At 36.9% G+C, this 15,682-nt stretch overlaps 1 protein-coding gene across 9 annotated transcripts in view; it reads right to left on the reverse strand.

The window, feature by feature from the left end:
• Positions 1-15,682, reverse strand: part of PTPRM (protein tyrosine phosphatase receptor type M) — a 439,008-nt gene that overhangs the window by 48,884 nt on the left and 374,442 nt on the right. For all 9 annotated transcript variants that reach the window (XM_014871229.2, XM_014871224.2, XM_088173300.1 and 6 more), the window contains 3 exons: positions 11,834-11,921; positions 5,734-5,810; positions 2,896-2,932 (listed from right to left, as the gene is read on the reverse strand). In XM_014871229.2, coding sequence (XP_014726715.1) covers positions 2,896-2,932; positions 5,734-5,810; positions 11,834-11,921 — 202 coding nt within the window. The remainder of the gene's footprint in view (positions 1-2,895; positions 2,933-5,733; positions 5,811-11,833; positions 11,922-15,682) is intronic.

Below are 15,682 nucleotides of genomic sequence, written 5' to 3' on the forward strand. Positions count from 1 at the left end.
AGGCATGTGCACCTGTGAAAGCTGCTGTGGAGGAGAAAAGGGAGGATGGGAAAAGTTATTTAAAGACTGATGAAAAGTAGATACCAAGGGAATTAAATATGCAGCTTAACTGTTGTGCTGCACTGATGTGTCTGTACATATCTGATGAAAGTGTGTTCTAAAATAGAGCATGAACATCGCTGGCCAAAGTGCAAGCTGTGGCACATGACATGCTCAGCAGTAAGGCTGACTAGGTAGAATAGAATCACAGAATATCCTGGAACATAGGATCATCAAGTCCAACTCTCCTGGCCCTGCACACACCAGCCCAAGAATCCCACCATGTGCCTGAGAGTGTTGCCCGAATGCTCCCTGAACTCTGGCAAGCTTGGTGCTGTGACCACTTCCCTGGAGCATAAGGAGATATAGTCTGACATTATGTGAAACAAATGTGTTTCTTTCATAGTTAATACAGAAACCTGAAAGAGTTCTGGAGATTATTCCCAATTACTTTATCACTTTTGCAAAAGACAGAGACTGCCTTACTGGAAGTGTGCTTTGTCAGGAAGCTGACTTACTGGAGAGTAAGACTAACCAGTCTTTAAACAACTACACCTATCAGGATGTTGCAGAGAATGACAAAAAAGCAGAAGAGTATTTTTTAACCCTATTTTGATGATGGGAAAGCTGAATCAGAGGAAGGAAAAGAAACTTTCTCATGATTCTTCATCAGGCCACAGACAGAACCAGACAGAACACACAAACTTTTGAGATCAGTGTTCTTCATTCCTACAAACTTGCTTTCCAATTGGCCTTAAAAAGTAAGATGTTGAAGATGTAAGCCCCAAAAAACATCACAGCTAGATAATTTTGAGCTGGCTGTAAATTACATGCTTATTTTAAAATTAATTTTACATTCTTCAGAGAATCTGTTTCTCATTCATTACACCATGGGAGGGAGGGGTTAGGCATGTGCACTTAGCATTTAGTTGCACCTACACAGAAGACATTGATGTGACTCACTCCCAAAACTGACAGCTGTAACAATCATATATCCTTTACATCTTGGAAGAATATTGTTTCTACTCTTATTCTCTTTCTTGACTAGGTACTTCTTGACACCATAGGAGGAAAAAAAAGGCAAAGAAACTGCTGGGACTTGGTGGATCTGGTAAACAGACATTCAGCACATTATTCATACATAATTATATACTTGGTTTTAAGACCTGAAAGTACAAAACTTCAAGCTTGGTATTTGCTATTCAAGTATTATGATGATTGTGATTAAAATGATGATAAATTATAATAAACATTGTGATAAAACAATATTTAAACTTGCTTTAGATGGGGATCTAAAAGAAAGATATCTGGGAGCTCTTCTGGTGAACTTCCTGATGAAAACTTATTGAAAACTACAAGTTGAAGGCCAACTGTTTATCTTTTTATCTTAGGCTTCAATTAAAAGTGAAAAACAACATCATTAGGTAAATGTTAAATGGAACAAACCATTTCTTCTTTGAAGAGGAGGGTGTGAAAGTCCAAAAGGAATAAATCAAATGCTGCATTTTTGTTCCTGTCCTCCTGTCTGGCTGAAACCATGACACTGGCTTGTCTGGAGAGACTTTGGACTAAGGAACATGGTAGGTGAGCAGCAGAGGTGGAAGATGAAGCACATTTACATAGCTCACATTCTAATATCACAAATTCTCAAAGTATAAAACTCTGGTCTAAAAGTGTAATGTTGACACTAGTGAAGTGGTTCTGGAAATAACATCTGTGTTCTGCCCCATTGTCATCTGACATGAAGCAGCACCACATTTGAGACTGTGGAGAGCTGAGGTACAGCAAGGAAGAGGTACGAAACCTCCCACTGGTTTAAGTCAGACTGGAGGCAGAAGACTGGAATATTTAAGAAACAATCACAGCAAGATGCCTCATTTGACATGGTCAACATTTTATTTACTTTGATGAAAAACCATTAAAAAGTATGTGACCTCTAAATCCAACACATGTTAAGATTATTTGGAGCGTATTATACTCAGTACTCCAGCTGGGTCCCCTAAAAAGTTGAAAAAAAATCTGTGGGTGGAGCTCAGCTTTTTCAGATCCATGGGTAAATGCAGGAAGCTCTGTCTCAGACTACCTATTACAAAAAAGATTCCCTCCAAGCAGTGGAGGAGCAATCAAATTTTCACACACGCTATCCAAGCATAGGCAGGAGATTGGCATATTGTTCAATATTGTGACTAAGTAGTCACAGAAGACTCATTCTTCCCATTTGTTCCAGCTATGAACTTGACCAAAGAAATAAATAAGGACTGCATCAGAATGCACAAATTATGTCTTTGAAGACAAGTACAAATTGAAAATTAATTTGCATGTTGATAAAAGAATAGGCTCTTTTTCTTGAGCAAGCTTTTAAATGACAGCCTGTAAAACTGTCTCTGTAGAACCCTGTGATGAATCCTCCTTCCAATGTTCAAATGTCTTTTGGTCCTCTACCAAAACTTGCTAGCTGAAGAGTTTTGTATTTTAAGGACCTGGAGCCTAGTTATCATTGAACAGTTAAGAGCACAAACATTTTCATGACACTGTTGTCTCTCTGAACAGGTACAAAACATTTCTACCATGACTCATTTCTTTTTTCATGAGTAACATAATGCCGAGTAACTTCTTTGGAAAGGGATGCATTTTGCTTTTTTACTCAAAACCTGTTTTAACACAAAGGTAAAGGACTGCTTACTTGAAATACCTGAAAATTAGGTAATAATTCAGTTTCCTTGCTCCTACCTAAGTGATTGATCTAACTCTACCCTGGATATTGACTGTGGCAAGAATGCATGTTAGAGGGAATAAACTGCAATCCAAGTTCCAAAATTTCTTAGCCTCACATAACCAGAAGGGTGATAAACTTACCTTGTGTAGCAATGTAGTGATTTGGTCTATGATAACCCTAGAATAAATTGAAAGGAAAAAAAAAATCAGCAATTTGCGCCTTGGCTATGTTCCTATGAGTGAAACTTCATTTAGGATAGTATTCAGTAAATGTCACAACAATACAAATAATGTATTAGATTCAAAAGGTCTTTTCATTTGGGGAAGGGCAAGTGAGAAGGGAAAGAAAAGCAAATGTGTTTTCTGCAAAATACTTAAGTTGCAGCCTTGTACATTAGGGGCCAGAAGTAATATGTTCTTTAAGTCCCTTGCTGGCTCTGCTGAAAATGAACAGCATGAAATCCTCTCTAGCTCTTGCAGTTAATGGCATCAGGTGCTCACAGAGTCTGAGATATACCTTCACCTATTGCTGTTGACTGCAAAGCCTATCTCTTTTTTAACCGTTAAAAAATGTCAGATTTGCATTCAGCGTGGGGAAGGCAGGAGGGCATGGTGTTCACTCTGCTGCCCATGGTGATTTGTTTACGTTTTATTTCTCAACAGTAAAAAAGAGGATAAGTTCTTTGATTAAAATCATTTGGTATGAACATACTTTTTCAGGAAGAACACAATACAACTCTGATGACAAGAGCAACTTAATCACAAGTTGGCCAAGCAATAAAGACCAATATTCTATGCATTCTTTGCAACATGGAACAGGTTGCCAAAATGTAATGATAGCATTTTTATAGTATTTGAATTTCTGATATGATGGGAGTGTCACAAAATGTTTAGAACATGCATCAATATGATCAAGCGGATCAATTCAGTTGTAGGAGTGTTAATATCTGAATAATGGTTATGATGCATTGTCAGTCATCAGCAGGAAGAACTTAAGGGTGTAGCATTCACACCATTGTAACTTCTTTGTGAAAGAGCAAGGGGAAATGCAGTGATACAAGGTGAGAAAGAATCAAAGAAGAGACTTTGAATATTACAGAAAGAATAACATGAATTACAGAATAGATTTCTTTACATGACATTGAAGCAAAATTTGGAATTCCGTGAACTGAGAAGTGTTCAGAGAGCTATAGAGGGTTTTTTTTTCCCTGCTATGTGTTGCCTAATCCTTAGTGCCTGGGATCAAACACTTCATTTCCCAGTGAAAAAAAGCATGGGAAGAAATACATCATAACCATTGGGTCTATGATGGTGCCATTCTCTTATTAACATGTTATACTGACAGTACAACAGCTCTAGTAATAACTGCATGCAAGAGCAAAATTGAAGCTGCTTCTGTAGTTGAAAAACCAGTGTTTCCAACAGAAACCTGACTAGCAAGATTATAAACAATCATGCTGTGTTTTGTGGCAGAGCTGTCTTTGGAGGATGCCTGCAGTCCTCCAAGCTTTGCAATGAAGCTATCTGCTGAGGATGAGGAAAAGACTTCTGGTTCTCAGGCACTGTTTCTTCTAGGGCCACATTCTCTCCATCCTTTTGTACTCCATAAGCAAGGAAGAAAAAAAGGTTTCTATGCAGATATCTATCAGCATTTTATATGAGACTGTATGATCCAAATCTTCACTTCTCACATCTCATAATATTTTAGAGTAAGATCCAAATCTTACACAAGAACATACTACTAGCCTAAAATGAGAGCCATCCTGAATGTTGGAAAAAACCTGAAAGTGAATTCAAATCTAAGTCCCCAGTGTGAACTCTCTCTTTCCTTTCATGACAGATTACTCCCTTCAGAGATTAGCGTGGCATCTAACTAAACGTATTTCCATACGTGCCTTCACTGCTTGGTGACTGTGCTATTCTTTCAAACAGCAAGGGACTGAGCAGAAATCTGAGCTTAGTTTAATGATTCTTGAATGTGCTTATAAACATCAATAACAAGAGATATCTTCAGAAAGTTCCCTCAGACTTCATATTGTTACAACCGAAGTACCTACTTTTCGTGTATAGCTCTAGTTCCTCCACATTCTGAGAAAAAAGCATCTGTTAGATTCCTGTGTCATACTAGTAATTAAATTTGAACTGCAAAATCTGACACCATTTCTCAAAGATGCAACTGCTGAACAAGAAATCTTTAGCATTCACAGTTTCCTATGAAGCAACACTTGTTTTACTTAGCCGAACACCTAGTACTCCATGTAAACAGTAAAAATACTAACTTGCTGTCCATAGACTTCTGGCTTTAGATAAATAGTATTGGCTTTTAAATGATTTTCAATTCTACTTTTGAGCTCATTCTTTCAATCAAAAACACCTTGTCTCTTAAAGAATTTATTCTAATGTAAAACATTAAGTTAACATGATGCAGAATGAACAAAGAAGCCACTTTCAATAATTAAACAGCCTACATATTTAATGAAATGTCTTGCTTGCATTAGAAATACTGGTTAACAGCTGCAGAATATACTTTGAAGGCGACTTAAAAGTGCAGAGATGACAAGAGACTGCAAATCTCTGCATTAGGCATTACAGAGTTTTGTCACATTAATATGCAAACAGCTTTCTTTTAAATGTGGAATGATGCCAAGCTGTTGACAGAAAGTGAAAATAACATTTTGCTAGCCCATATAGGCAGCAGCAGGCAAAGTAGCCATACAGAGTTCCTGGCAAGGTTTCAGTCTAGTGGCAGTTGGAGGAAATGACTCACTTAATTTACTGATTGACAAACCTTTGAGGCTTTTTTTTTTTCCTTTAGGGCACACCTAGCTTCCAAAGATAGCACTCTCCAGTGCTAAACAATGTTAGCAGCTGTTATTAACTGTGGTATCTATTACAAATTGTGAATAATATGAGAATAATAAGAGTTCCCTCTTTGACTGAACACAACATTAAGCTTGTTGACTACATCAGGATACGCACATCGATATAATTCCCATTGATGTAATCAGAACTTGTTTCTCCTTCAATAGGCTGCAATCTCACTCGAGAATGATCATCTGAAAAGGGAACAATGAAAAGGAAAAAAGGTAATTAAAGACATATTCAGTAACATAGGCCTAATCAAAATATTCCTTTGTAGTCAAACGAAAACCTTAGCAATTGCAAGCTCACACTTATTTGTTGGACACGAAAACTGTACCTACATTTAATTCTCTTTTCAGTCATTCACAGGCTTTCCAAATCCCCTCTGGTTTTCACTATGAATTTCTTAAACCTTATAATGTGAAACCCATTACAATTATGATTTTTGCCTTGACTCCCCCTGCTTTTGTCAATAAAGTAACATTAAGTTGTCAAAGGTTTATTCATTTGGAAATGCTTCTGCCAGTACTCAGAAGGAGCTGAAGTAATTCAAGACATACTGCCACCTCAGAATTTTCAAAGGAAACTCATTATCTTTTTAGTAAGAGAGAAAGCAAAATAAAGTAATAGCAAAACCCAAGCAGTAATACAATGGCTTTGTCACTGAATTTTGCTTCACTGTGGATGTCTTTATCTATCCAGGACTGTGAAAACACTTCCAACTTTATTTTCTAAATTCGAGTCTGGAACACCATGGCATGAATTCATCTCATGACAGCTGTCTTGTCTTCTCTATGATACAGCAACACTGCTGGAGGCTAGTTCCCACCCTGCACAAGAGTATCTGTAGGTTGGCAGGTCTCCTTCCTTTTGGAGACTTTGTAAGCTCCTCTTGACTCTCTTAGTTCAAAAGCAACCAAAAACAATGGCTTTTTCAGAATACTGTACAAATTGTAGATAAAACAATTTGAGGATAGGCTGTCAAGGTGGAGAGATAGTAAGCAGCCACTTTATTGCTGCTTTGTTTATGAGGTACTCTTGCTAATTAGATACCTGTGTATTATTGTTTTGCTGCCTGCCTGCTGAGCTAATATTACTTGCAGCTGAAGATAGACCTCCATGACGATCATTACTTTGTTGTAAATGTAAATAATCATTAAAACATCCAAAACTTGCCACCTGTGTTCTGAACAGCTATTTTTGAAGCTTTAAAATTCCTAAAAGATAACAAATAAATGAAAGAACATAAAGTGGGTTAAAAACTCAACTTCATTATAAATAGCATAATTTCGGCCCACATTATGGTGGAGGATGAACAGGGCAAGTGCTTCTTAAAATAAGGTTGTTTTAGAATTACAAGTCAAGAGAGAAACTGATTGAGGTAAATTCTTTACCTCTTCCTCTTATGCTCCAAGACTTAGGAAATAGAGATCTCAGAGCCTCGTTTATTTCCCTGGGATTCCCTTGGGAGAGAGAAAGGGTGTGCTACAACCCCAAACATAGTAAATCAGAATAAATTAAAAGTCCATCTCCAGGTTCCACACAGGTCTTATATTGCTATTTTCTTGGAATTATTTCACTCAACAGTGTTCAAGAATGAGGTTTTCAAACATGCTGGAATGCTTGAATGTTATGTTAATCAAGTCAGTCTTTTCAGCCTCTTTATTCACTTTTCCAAGAATAAAAATTTATAGAGCTGTGACTTTCCATTACATAACCCCTGCTTGTCTGACTCTACCAAGCTACGCTTATCCAAGTGCTTTGCTATTCTATGGTTAATTAAGCTATTTATCAGTTTCTTCAGAACAGAGGTTTGGCTCACAGGACCTTAATCCTAAAAATCCATCTTACTTAAGAAAAATACTAAGGAACTTTCTAAGCTCCAGCCATTGCTGCTGCTTTTACAGTTTTGGGACCTGATCCAACTTCTGCTAAAGTCAGCAGACTCAGAAGTCAAGCTTGCTTGGACTCATGGTCTATCTTCATTCATATTTTCATGATTTCTCACATGCTTGCCTTACAGGCAATCTCACCAGGACAACTCAGGCTAGTAAAGATCTATACTTTTGCATTCCTTGACTTACAGAGGGCAGGGTACAGTTGTCTAAGCAAAAAAACATCTTATGGCATTTTATGCAGCCACTTAATAGCAGGATACACTGCCTAGCATTCAGCTGCCACTACGGAATAACGCATGTCTCATATGTACTGTGCTGCATTCCTTGGTCTTGCACAGATACCTCAGGTCACCTGAAATGGCATCAAAGGCAACTGAAACCCCTATTTCATCACTTGCCTAGAAATGAGTTCCATACTGGATAAAACAAGCTTAAATTTCCCTCTAAGAAGCATCTTAAAAAAGTAACTTCCTGTTATCTGACTGATTTATACAATTAAATAATATGCAATATACTTTCTTTAAATTTCTGTTATTCTGTTGAACTTTCCTTTCAATAACTCTTGCTTTGGATTAAGCAAAATAAAGAAGTTACTTCATACCTATATCTTCATATCATCTCTTTCCTTTTTTTCTTCTCATGTGAATCTTTTTAGCACTGCATTCTCAGCTAAGTTTCTGGGAATTCTGGAGGTAATGGACTGTCCAATACCCATTTATTTGCAGTGGAACTGGAGTGACTCCCTTTTTGATTGCTTTGAGAGCTCAAGTTAACTCCTTACTGCATGGCAACGCTTGTTAAATCGAGAAAAAATCTTTTTGTCAACACAAAGAAATGTTACTGTGTCTGGGCTGTGCTTATGTCAAGCAGATTTAAAACTAAGAGGTAGACAAACCATGTTCTTCAACATGTGTGTTAATTCTTAAATAGTCTCCAGGTAAATTGTCTTTATTTTTAAGGTATTTTTTTCCTTTATACTTCAGCTGCTTTTGACAATTCATGCAGCTTTTAAATACTCTCTTTTCCATCTCACTGTTATTTTGATACCCTTGCATTAGGAGATCTAATTTAACTTTCCACTGATCACTTAAGCTTTTAAAATGATTTATCTTAGAACAAATGTATCTTTGTAGAACATGGTAATAGATAATGAATGTAAGCATTTAATTCTCTCTTGCCTCATGTTACCTACAACATGTGTATGCCAGCCTGCAGACTGTGATCTCTAACAAGCCCCTTGAGCACCTGGTTGATTAGCATGCCTAGCCAATGACCCTTTCTTGGGACATGCATTCCCAATTCTCTGCAAATCAAGCCTTTTATAAATGTCTCACCTAAAATCTTTAGCTGCTTTTAAAAGCTGTGATCAATACTCTCTTCTCATTTAGTCAATATTGAGTTAGGTAAAAATAAATACAGAACCCTTCCCATTCCCTCAAGATCTCTCCTGAGGAAAAAATGAATAAATTTTACCAAAATCCATGCCTAACCCTACACACTTATGGCAGAAACACAATTTTTCTTAGGAAATGAAAGCTAAATGAATCTCTAGCAGGTTCATGTTTGGTTTAGTTTCTAATGAGAAAACACAAAGGTGTTTTTTGTTCAGTAAAGGACATGTTTTCTGTGGGTGACTGGACTGTGATCGTGATTCAACTTTTTGTAGCCACTGTCATACAGAGGATAGGGCACACTTGCAGCCAATTAAAAGCACATCACTTGGGTAACATAAAGCAAATTACAATTTTGATAAGCTGCTGCAATGCTGGATGCTTGGTACTATTGTTTTAGTTCCCTCCGAGAACAATAATGACAACAAGCAATAACATAACAGTAGTATCTTGGGAAAAATTAAAACAAAGAGGGTAAATGGATAGAAAAAAATGCTTTGAAGAAAAAATATACATTTGATTATAATCATGTACCCATAGTCAGTGGCATCTAAACCACTGTATTTTTATGTGTTTGAACATAGCATAAAAGGGCAATTTATTAAAATGCTTTTAAGCTAAGGCATATACTTTATACAATTATCTGGGACAAATTTTCAGAAGCAAACCATTCACATTGTACCCTCAGACTCTGAGAAATGCAATCATTTATCCAGGAGAAAACCACATAAAATAATTAAAAAGTTAACTACTCCATTTGCATACACGTATTTAACAGCAAGAAATTACAAATTGAACGACAAACCGTAGGCAGTTTCAGCTTTTCTTTTAAGATACTGCCTTTACTTCTAGTAGATCTTAATTTTCACTTGAGTTGTCTTCGTTTTCACAGCCACATAAACAGGAAGTGTTATTGACAAAAACTCCATCCAGCTCTCTCCCTATGCTAAATGCTGAGGACATTTTAAGTAAATAGAGATCTAAATGTCCTGAGTTATATTTGGCCTCTTAGAGAGCCTTCACTATCACTTGTAATTGTCATTGATTTGTGTATCTAATATCTTTTATGTGTTCTCCCTTGGCTATTCATCACTTGATTACCTCAGACATAAAGCACTATCAGTTTTCTAGTTTTCTTTAACCAAAGGGTGTCAAAGTGCAAGACAATGTCTAACATGACATCAAAAGAGGGGAGTGACAGGCTAAACCTGACTAGAAGAGAAGATCTATTGTAATAGACTTGGACTGGGAAAAAATTTCACAAAGCAAGGACAAGCATAAAACTGCTTTGTATTTCTTACCTTTGTCTTTGATATCTTTAGTCAAATGATTAGCTGTTACTCATATAATGTATTGCTACAGCCTCACAAAATAACAAGTTACACATTAAATATTGCTTGGAGGGAAACAAGCAAAACCGTATCTAGCTAACTTATCTGGTTTTGCATATGTGCCAGCCATCATGATAATCACATTTCCCCAGAAGATTTAATTTCCTTTTTCAGTATATAGCACAGCGTACGTCCAAAATTCACAGCAATACTATCACATCCACTCAAAACCATGTGGCAGATCATCTCTTGCTTAATTTTCCTCTGCCTCCATATGCATTTCCTGTGGATTCTCATTCTGCAGCAAGCTACAGAGCCGTTTTCTCCTTCCAGACAGCCTGAGCCCAGCTGGGCCCTATTCACATCTCCTACTGTAGGTCACTAAGTTGGGAGCTGTTCTGTCCAGGCTCGTCACATGTGCACTGCAGAGAGTACCTCCTGAGGTGGTGATTCAGAAGCATTCAAATGGGCTCTGTTTTGGAGCCCTTTCTCTAGAAGACCTGTTCTTCTCTCTGTAGAGTCCATGTGGTTCACTGATGAGGAAACCTAGGCAGATATGTGCCTGGACAAGCACCTAGGACAGGTGCTGAAGTTAGTGCAAATATGCACTACATACTCCTCCCACAGGTCCTCCAAATGCTCAGACAATCAGCACGGCTTGTTCTTCTCTGCTGTCCCATGTACCTGGGGTTCTGTATGATTTCTGAACTCAGCAGCATCATTAAATGATCCCTCCTTAAACACCACCCCTCATTTTCATGCTTACAAAACAAGGTGATAGCTGCTTATTTCTCTGCTTATACCTGCTCATGCTTATCTGTCTGGCTGTTAAAAACACATACACTCCTCATCTTAGAATTTAGATTTTAAAGTGGAAAAAACAGGGAATGGATCATTTCCTACATACATACACTGAGAACTTACCTTTAAGTGCAACAAGAGTAGTGTGTACACAATATAATTTTACTGAAGTTGATGCATTTCCTGCTTCCACGTTCATGTGCAACATCTCTAGTCACAACGCTTTGGAACTCTCACAATGCAAGATTTAGGGTTCACTCACCAAAGCATGTTATCATCTCCTCAAGTCATTAGTCATATAAGTACGTCTAATCCTTACTAAGCCTCGTAATTTTAAGTAATACATAAAGGTTACCTTTTTTCCTTAGAGTCTGCCTACCATAAGCCATGATAGTTGTCTCTGTTATTGTGGAACACTTAAGCACCAGTATTGTCTGCTCCTAAAAATATCCAGAACCTAATACCAAGTTATTGATGTGATCATGGGTAGTCTTATGCTAAGCTGACAGGGGCAATCTGGGACCTGTTACAGCTGAGTACTGGTTAACAGTGTCATTCTCCATTAGCCAAATGCTGATCACAGAATGGAAGGTATACAGAATGGCAGTTGAGAAAACGCATTAAATCTGACAGTTTTCTCATGAAAAAAAAAAAAAAAGTAACATTTCCCCTCATTTTTATCTTCTTAATTAGGGAAAAGGAATATAAGCCTGATGTGAGCACAAGGCTGGTGGTCATTCTTATCCAGATCTGAAGGGATGTTAACAAAGTGCACAATTATGTTGTCAACACTCACATGCAATGATATTCCCATATCTATTTTTCATTCTGTTCTCATCTTTCTTAGCTGAATCCCATGGTGCAGACTGTCCTTCAAAGAAACTCTGAAAAAAGGAAAGAAAGTGACATTAAGAAAAGCATGCAGCAACAGTTACCTTATGGTGAAATGAAAGAGAAAGGCAAACAGTACTTGTGGGTATTGTTGTTAAAGTGTCATTTAACTGATTCATTTATTGAGCAAAAATATGAGTCTCCTGTTTAAATGGCATTTATGCATAGCTCCAGATGTTACTTAAAATTTGACATGAGATTATCTGTGTAATAGCAAGAAGAATTATTTGCAAGTGAAGTGCTATTAAACCTTTCCAAATCTACGTTCTTGCAGCACTGAGAGTCCTTCACTTGTGCTATCCAGATTCCCTGTCTAGTTCTCATACACACACGTGAAGCTGAAGGAGTTTCATCATCAGTGTTGGAGCTGCTCCAGTATTTCAATGTACAAATGACAAACTGTACTGGTATGTTTTATTTTTGACATACCCCAAGTTTCATTGACTTGTTGACAGATGACCTCATGGTTGAAAACATATACAGGCATTTAAAAAAACATGGATTCAACGAGTATACATGTATTTTTTTCTCTTATGCACAATTTATGACGCCACCATGATGATTACTTTGTCAGAAAACTGAATCAATGTGATTTTGTGAAAGATATAATCTCATATTCACTGAACTGCTGCCCTTTAGCTAATAAATCTCATGTAAATAAGAAAGTTGAAGGCGCTAAAAGTTTATTTTTACATTAATAAAACACAGAAACTGCTAAAAGGGCAGCAAGCAAGTTGTTATGCCTTATATGTCCTGTGCTTTCTGGAGTGTAAAATTTGCACAATCTCTTAGTTTATGCATTGTATCTGTAAGTCATATGATGCAAATACATTTTAAAATTTTGTATTGAAATATTAATCCTGTAAAAAAATACTTAGCTGCCAAGCAGAATACTGGAATTCTATCATGATTAGGGCCAGACTTAACTCATTTTTTTTTAGCTTTTTACTAGAATGACCAGTAGATTAAATCTTTTGTACCACACTAAATAGAGAAAACATTGGGAAGTTTGTATCTCTTGCAAGATCTCAATAAGTTCTGAGTGGTTTAAAACAGATAATGGCCAAAAAATCGTCTACTATTACCGTCTTTTGCCCTCAAATTTAAAAAAGTTGTTTTTCAAATCCCAATTATTTTCAATAGCAAAGAGCATAAAAGTCAAACCAAACCCTTGATCTCTTGCTGAAGTCAATAAAACACAAGAGCATTCTGTGTCTAAAATGAGTATTCTTTTCACAAGTTAATAGAGTGCTGCTTTCCAAATTATGATCTAGAAATTCCTAGGAATACATGGACTACTTCTAAAATGTTTATAAATAGTAACTCAAGAAAACCAGAAGCTTTGTCAGTGGCTTCAATTTGTTTTTCCTTCATCTCTCCACACTTCCTTAGGAAATTTTTAATGGTTTGGAAACTGAAATTATAAAACCCACTAATACCAATAAATTTCTCCTTAATCATAACACCCCATCATTGGGTACAGCTCTGAGAAGCACTGACTGCTACCAGGATAGGGAATTGTAACCCTGTGAGTCCTAAGATGATTTACAGCCTCGGGGCTCTTTGCCAGAAAGGCGTCAATCGTTATCCGATTATAGATTTGCCAACGGCGTCTAAAGCAAGCAGGCCCTCCCACTCTAGAGCACTCTCAACGCAGGCTGGATGGAAATTACTCTTCTAGTCAGTCTGACCTAACTGCATAAGGAATGACTTCCCATGGGCAAAGACCTATGTCTCAATTTCTTGCAAAGTTCACACTCTCAGACAATGCTGGGTGATGAACAATTAAACATAGTTAAAGACAAAGTAGAGATGAAAGGGTTAGCAGCAAAGCTCCAAAGGCACAACAAACTAACAATTCATCTGATCTAAAGTTTGATGTGGATTTTGCATTTCAGACAGCTAAGTAGACTACTAAAAATTCTAGTTTTCTTACAGTCCTTCTCCTAGGGACTAATGCTCAGAATTGATCCATAAGACACTACCCAGCAAGTGGTGTTGAGTTTAATTCAGTAAGCACTACATGTGCTGTTACAGAGAAAGAGTCCTGCTAACACAGCTTCTGAGCCTACACCTTGAAATATGGAAGACTCAAATATTCTCCAAGGGACATCTTGCTTCTCTGTGTCCCACTAATGAACTTTTACAAAATTGCTTTAAACCAATCAAATAAAGTAAATCTCTAGAGGCAACTGGGAAAGATTTAGATGGTGCTGAATTCAGGGAAGAAATACAATGGGCAATGTACTGCTTTTGGAAATTTGTCTGTGTCTCATCTGCAATGTATGAGTTCTATTTCTCCCAAGTGTTTGGAACTTCTGAAAACAATGATGACTTTAACGAGCCTTACAGATAAACTGTCTCCTAACAATTTATCCGCAACACGGATAATTCTGTTCTTTGAACAGATATATATCAAACCTCATACAACAGCAAAGACCAGGAAACATTTCCAGCTACTGCTTTCTGACTTCACTCTGTTTATTGAAAATGTATTACAGAAAAAGAACTCCAGATATCTATTTTTGAGTTATTAATAAATTAGTGAATAAAATAAAACATATCACAGGGAAAATAAGACATAATTTATGTATATCCATTTTTCTTTTTAATTCATTTTTGGATACACACTGGTATTACAGTGAGAAGAGTACAGCAAAGATAATTTGAAGGAAGAGGTATTACAGTGCAAAAACATAAAAAACCTGGTTGTTGTAAAAGACAGCTGGAGTGTCATTTCCTAAATTCCCCATGTGCTGCCATTACACAAACTGCAACAGAGTGATAATCCACAATGTATTATAAGGAGAAATCTCATTTGTCCCACAAGTAAAGAACAGAGCAGATATTTCGTAACAGATGATCTGTCAAGATCTTTCCTTACTTGTGAGAAATACACGTTTCATTATGGGAATTTTTTAAAATCTCTTTCCTGACATATTACTCTCCAGGGATGCTGCTGCACAGCAGCCCACACGTTATCTTTGTGGCTATTCATTCTAATTCATCCCAAGAAGTTTCTTAAAATTGTGGACTGTTAGGAAGAAATATGTCCCCCAAACAGCTTCACTCCACCAAATGATTGGCAAGAGCAATGGAGAACCAAAAATGAGTATAGGACATGTCTCAAATAATTTAAAATAAGTATTTCTTCAACTCAAAATCACACAGAACCCTGGCTACCCAGCCTCTGTGATCTTCTTGAAAAATGAAATGCTCTCCAAAACAGCTGTTGTTACAGCAGACATTTCAGTATGCATGTCAACTGCCACTCTATTAGTACAAAATATTACAATAATTAGGATAAAACACTTTCTGAAGAAAAATTAATTACAGAGAACTGCTTTATATGCAACATGAAAACTGGTCAGTGATGCAGCAGGAGGATCATCCTAGGACGAATGTGATACTTTTGCATGCTTTAGCTCAATACTGTAGTGTTTTCCATTAAAAATTAAATATTTGCCAAGGGCTTATTCACTGTGACCCTCAGACTACAAAATAAGTGCAATAATTCAAATGAGAGAGGGAGATAATCATTGCAAATACAGATTTTTTTTAGATTATTCCCATTCCTAATTTAAAATTAATAGGGCAAAAAAATATTGGAAAGGATCTATATGAAAGTACAGTTTGAAGAGGCTGGAATGTGGAGAACAGGGTGAGATCTTCAGAATAAAATTTGTATCTCTGATGATTGTCATCTTTGCCAACACACTTTCTATCCTAGATTTCATGCTTCCAGATAAGGATA

The sequence above is a fragment of the Sturnus vulgaris genome, chromosome 1 (assembly GCF_052056855.1).
Source record: "Sturnus vulgaris isolate bStuVul1 chromosome 1, bStuVul1.hap1, whole genome shotgun sequence".
NCBI classification, from domain to species: domain Eukaryota; kingdom Metazoa; phylum Chordata; class Aves; order Passeriformes; family Sturnidae; genus Sturnus; species Sturnus vulgaris.